At 33.7% G+C, this 6,000-nt stretch overlaps 1 protein-coding gene across 1 annotated transcript in view; it reads right to left on the bottom strand.

The window, feature by feature from the left end:
- Positions 1 to 6,000, bottom strand: part of LOC144244976 (uncharacterized) — a 135,770-nt gene that overhangs the window by 36,418 nt on the left and 93,352 nt on the right. Inside the window, exons 39-41 of the mRNA XM_077780356.1 lie at positions 4,478 to 4,582; positions 3,479 to 3,532; positions 3,002 to 3,106 (exon numbers count right to left, since the gene is read on the bottom strand). Coding sequence (XP_077636482.1) covers positions 3,002 to 3,106; positions 3,479 to 3,532; positions 4,478 to 4,582 — 264 coding nt within the window. The remainder of the gene's footprint in view (positions 1 to 3,001; positions 3,107 to 3,478; positions 3,533 to 4,477; positions 4,583 to 6,000) is intronic.

Raw genomic sequence — 6,000 nt, 5'->3', positions numbered from 1 at the left:
GTTTTTTTATTTAGACAATTTCCCTTATTTTATTTTATTTAAAAATTTATTTATTTTTAAATTTTATTATTTTTTTATAGTTTCAAGTTTTAATTTATATTTAAAATTTTTTTTTAAATTTATTTTTTGAGAGAGTGCATTCGAGAGGGGGACAGGCAGAGGAGAGGGAGAGAAAGAATCTTAAGTCTGGATCCAGGCTCCATCTCAGGACTGTGAGATCATGGCATTAGCTGAAAATAAGAGTCAGATGTCAGAACCTGACTGAGCCAGCCAGACTCCCTTCAAGTTTTTATTTAAACTCCAGTTAGTTAACAAATAGTGTAATATTACTTTCAAGAGTAGAATTTAGTGATTCATCACTTCCATACAACACCTAGCGCCCATCACAAGTGCCCTCCTTAATCTCCATCACCCATTTAGCCCACTCTCCCAACCTCCCTTCCAGCAACCTTTAGAATCTACTTCATGGTTTGTCTTTCCCTCTTTTTTCAATTTTTTTTTTAGGTTTTATTTATTTTTGACAGAGAGACAGAGCATGAGTGGGGAAGGGGCAGAGAGAGAGGGAGATTCAGAATCTGAAGCAGGTTCTAGGCTATGAGCTGTCAGCAAAGAGCCCAATGAGGCTTGAACTCACAAACTGTGAGATTATGACCTGAGCCGAAATCAGATGCTTAACTGACTGAGCAACCCAGGCGCTCCTGTCTATTTTAATACTACCATGTTATGCTACCTTCTCATTTTGAGATCTAGCTTTATTGAATCCATTAAAGTTGCTCTGTAATATGACTTAATTGTCAAGTACTTCCTTTTGGTTGTTCCTTAGGTTAAACTGACTATGCTACTACAAGACGGGGTTATTTGTTTTTTGCATGCTATCTTCTTTCCTTTTTTTTTTTTAATAAATTTTTTTTAATGTTTTATTTATTTCCAGGAGAGAGAGAGAGACAGCGTGAGCAGGGGAGGGTCAGAGAGAGAGGGAGACACAGACTCTGAAACAGGCTCCAGGCTCCGAGCCGGCAGTCAGCACAGAGCCCGACGCGGGGCTCGAACCCACGAACCGCGAGATCATGACCTAAGCAAAAGTCGGACGCTTAACCGACTAAGCCACCCAGGCGCCCCATGCTATCTTCTTTCCATTCCAACCACTTTCCTTCTTATTTTTCTTTTGCTATTTTTCTCTGCTGTGCTAATACTAGAATTGTTGCCATATCCTTTCTTTTCATTTTGCATATACTCCAGCAGTCATGTTCAGATTTTCATTTTATTCTCAGGATTTAATGTAACAACATTTAGTTGCTCTTTTGATAGCATCTCAGACCAGTTAGCTTTCTTCAGTGAAATGCATTTGAAGAAAACTGTTCTACTCACTTCTATTGTAAGATGAGGCTGTGGTGAGATGTTACATAGTCTTTGTTATATGTGAGCCCTGCTCTCATATCTGAGGTTTGGTTGAATGACCCAACAGGGTTCATTGCTCTACTTAAGTAGAATGAACTCAGTAAAGACATTTAACCAAACCACAGATTTGTGAATGGGATGGTTTTCTTGGGCTTCCCATCAGACCTTCAATTCTGTCCATAGCTAGCTCTGAGGTTTTTATTAATAAGTGATTCCTATTGTTCATTTCTCCTGTTTTATCAGATTTCTCCCCAGCAGTTGTTTCTACATTTTCTTAGTAAACAAAGAGTGAGAGAGAGAAAAGTTATCTATTCAATTTGCTGCATTCCATATCTGGGCATTTTACCAGTTTAGTTTCTGAGGGAGGAGAAAGGCTTAGAGGACTGTAGCTCTTCTGTACTACCATTTCTACTCTAAAATCTTTGATTTCCTTGATTGTCCCCTTTAAACATTTCTGGCAGTAGGTTGGCCTCCTTTTACTATGTGATTGGTGCTGAAATTTCCTTTGCTGTTTTTTTTTTACTTTTTTGTTCTTGTTCACTTTGTTAGGTATTGGAGGAAAGAAAAACTAGACAGATTTTGGTTTCCTCATCATCTCAAACCGGAATCCTCTGGACCGGTTTGGATAGTATTAAAATAAATTGAGGATTTGAAAGAACTTACTCCTAAAACTCTCTGTGCCTGTCATCTTTTGTTAGAGTGATAGATGGTGGTGGACAGTTGATAGATGCAATTATTTGATAGATTTTTTCAACTATTATTACTGGTCTCTTGATTTTTTTTCACATCTTCTTGGCTCAACATAGGTAATTTATTTCTTTTACCCTGGAAAAAGTTCATTTTATTAAAATATTTAACATCTTAATCTCATGTTATATATAATATCGTATTGTAATAGTATTATTATGCTTGATATCTATAGTTATCTCTTTTAAAATTCTTAGTGTGTTTCTATCCTTTTTTGGTCTTTCTGACTTTATCAGAATAGGGAAATATACTGGAAATAACCATCAATTTAAAAAATTTTTTTATTTTTTAAAATTTATTTTTATTAAAAATTTTTTGAATGTTTTTCTTTATTTTTGGGGAGAGAGGGGGTGAGAGAGAGCGCGAGTGAGCTAACAGGGAGGGGCAGAGAGAGTGGGAGAGAGAGGATTCCAAGCAGGTTCCACATTGTCAGCACAGAACCCAATGTGGGCCTTGAACCTATGAACTGTAAGATCATGACCTGAGCTGAAATCGAGTCAGACACTCAACCAACTAAGTCACCTAGGTGCCCCAACCATTAGTCAATTTTAATCATTCCTCATCATAGGCTGTTCTCTTATTGTTTAATGTTTCTTTTAAATGTTTCTCATTCTACTTTCCTTTTCTTCTTCATTCTTTGACCTCAGAATGGTCTGTCAGTACTCTCACAAATTTTCATAATTCATAGAATACTCTCTTAAAGAAGAGATAGGATGTTCTTTCATTGAAAACCTGAATTCAGCTACATGTTTTAAAAAAATGCCCTATTGATACTAAATAAATACTATCAGTGGTCTATGGATACTCTCAAACCAAGCTGTCCTAAAGGGAGTACATTTTTATGTACAATGCTCACCATCAACTGGTAGGTTTTGTGAAAAATCTTCAAGTTCTTCGTGTGATAGCTTAATCCCCATATTTCCCAGAAATGGGACCAGTTTATTCATAGCCACCTTTCCTCCTTAAGAGAGACAAATTATCATAAAAAGAACCAAGATGTAGAAAAATTCCTTACTAATTCATGGATATTATGGTTATCACTTTAATTATTAACTTTAAAGTCCAGTAAGAGCTAGTTAATGGTACAAGGAGGGCCAACATTAAAACTAGATGGAGAGGCTCATCCTCTGACTGCATCTTTTGTTCATACCAACATAGTGTAAGTTCTAAAAAGGCTGGGTTATTTCCCAGGGATCTATGGCATATATCACATATCCATTTAATATTGGGAAATACTTATGTGAAAATTTTAATGTAATAAAAATAAATCAGTGTATACAAAATAAGAGAATATCTCAGATTTATCTGCTTTCTCATCATACTTCTCACTCACTTTTAAGAGCCTTCACACCATCCTGCAACCTTTTTTGATACACCTTTCCTTCAGCTGTAAGAAAAGACATGATTCACAGTCAGAGAAAAATAATAAGGGAGATTCACCCAAACAATAAATATTCTACAATCTTCCCTTATTGCCATAATTTCAAAAAATAGACTTTATATAATGATTTTTCTGAAGTGTACCTAATTTTCTCTCAAAAAGTAACAAAGTTTAGAGAAATATTTTTAATGAGGCAAATTTTTTCACTTTTGCATAAAAGTCAAGAATTGTTGGCTTAAAACTTATAAAACATAGATCTCATTTGATTTATTTTTACCTCTGATTTCTTTCTTACATTCTTTACTCTTCCATTTTTACATCTTTCTACTAACTTTCAGGAATATTAATGGAACCCAGGACAATAATACACATATCTTATCTTTATTCTTCCATTTTTACATCTTTCTACTAACTTTCAGGAATATTAATGGAACCCAGGACAATAATACACATATCTTATTGGCAAGATTAAGTGAAATAGCTATTGATTATCATAATAAAAATGAAATGACCCTGATTAAAACTAAACTTTTAGTTTTATTCTAAAATAATTATTTAAGAACTATTCTAAATAATTCTAAACGTTTTCAAAAATGACTAAAGAAAACAAAACAACCTGATAACAATCTGATAGCATTTTAGAAGAAAATCTTATAGTACAGTAGTATAAAGCCCCTTGAAGTATACATATATATTAAAAATTTTTTTTAAATTTTTTTTAATGTTTATTTATTTCTGAGAGAGAGAGAGAGACAGTGTGAACACGGGAGGGTCAGAGAGAGAGGGAGATATAGAATCTGAAACGGGCTCTAGGCTCTGAGCTAGCTGTCAGCACAGAGCCTGAAGTGGGGCTCGAACCCACAAACCGTGAGATCATGACCTGAGCCAAAGTCTGACACTTAACTGACTGAGCCACCCAGGTGCCCCTACATATATATTTTAAGTCCTTACCATCAACTGGTAGATTTTTTATTAAATTAAAGTATTCCTTATCTGTGACCTCAACGTTCATGTCTTTCAGAGCACTGTCTATGTCACTGACATCAATTTGCTTTCCTAGAAAAGACAGAAATGGTAACAAAAAAGAATTTGAGAAGAACACAAAATTAGTGAGTTATTACAATCAAACACTATTAATTAGCAACATTTTCACTCATGTGCCATTAAGATAATTTCATGCATATTAAAAATCACATATTCTGTAACAAACAAAAATTAAAATTTATTATCACCCTGACTGTCTTATAAACATATAAATAACAGAACAAACAATAATTTGGGTCTTGTCTTCACAAAATAGAAATTATAAGTAGTTCTCCTGATAGTTTGAAATTATAATTATGTTAGAGCAGTATAATGTTAGGCACATAAATCTAGAAAGGTACAAAAATTATATGCCTTATATGAATTAATAATTAATTAATACTATATAAAAATACACATAATAATGCTAGTTATAAAATATGTTTCAAAAACAGGGCCTCAGTCTTCCACAGTAATTTTGTTTTATACTATTTTTATGGTAAATAATCTTTTGATTATTATACTTTTATAACTTTAGAAAGGAAAAACAATTTTGGTTTAATTAAGTCTTTTGGTTTAAATAAGTGGAAAGGGAATCTCTGAAAGTTTACTGCCTAGAATCCTAAACTTTTAGTTTGTAAATTAGACATATTGCATATTTAAATGCATATGTCTGGTATGGATTTCTTTTTATTTATTCTGCTTAGGAGTCACTTGGTTCCTTTAGATTTACACTATTTATCTGTTCTGGAAAGTTCTCTTTAAATATTGCCTCTGTCTTCCTCTCTTTTTCTTTTCTTCCTAGAATTCCAAATAGACATATGTTAGATTTTCTTATCTATCTTCTGTGTCTCTTAACCTCTCTTTCATATTCCGCATTTGTCTTTTTGTACTATATGCCTTGTAATTTCTTAAGTGCCTTAGTTCTTTCTTTAGCTATTTATAATTACTATTAAATCCTTCAAATGTTTTATTTATTTGTTTGTTTGTTTGTTTTTAGTGGCTGAATAATAGTCCATTGTGTCTTTTTTTTCCTTCCAAATTTTAATTTAAATTCTGGTTAGTTAACATATAGTGTAATACTGGTTTCAGGAGTAGAATTTAGTGACTCATCACTTCCATATAACACCCAGTCCTCACCCCAACAAGTACCCTCCTTAATACCCATCACCCATTTAGCCCATCCCCAATTCACCTCCTTCCATCAACCCCCAGTTTGTTTTCTACCATTAAGAGTCTCTTATGGTTTACTTTTCTCTCTTCCCCTCCCCTTCATGTATGTTCATCTGTTGTGTTTCTTAAATTACACATCTTAGTGAAATCATATGGTATTGTCTTTCCCTGATTGACTTACTTCACTTAGCATAATGCACACTCTAGCTCCATCCAGATTGTTGCAAAGGGCAAGATTTCATTCTTTTTGATGGCTAAGTATATGTGTGTGTGTACAC

This window comes from Crocuta crocuta, unplaced genomic scaffold, assembly GCF_008692635.1.
Source record: "Crocuta crocuta isolate KB4526 unplaced genomic scaffold, BGI_CrCroc_1.0 scaffold288, whole genome shotgun sequence".
Classification (NCBI taxonomy): domain Eukaryota; kingdom Metazoa; phylum Chordata; class Mammalia; order Carnivora; family Hyaenidae; genus Crocuta; species Crocuta crocuta.
Note: the sequence above shows the minus strand (reverse complement) of the source record. Positions and strands in the feature narration are given on the sequence as shown.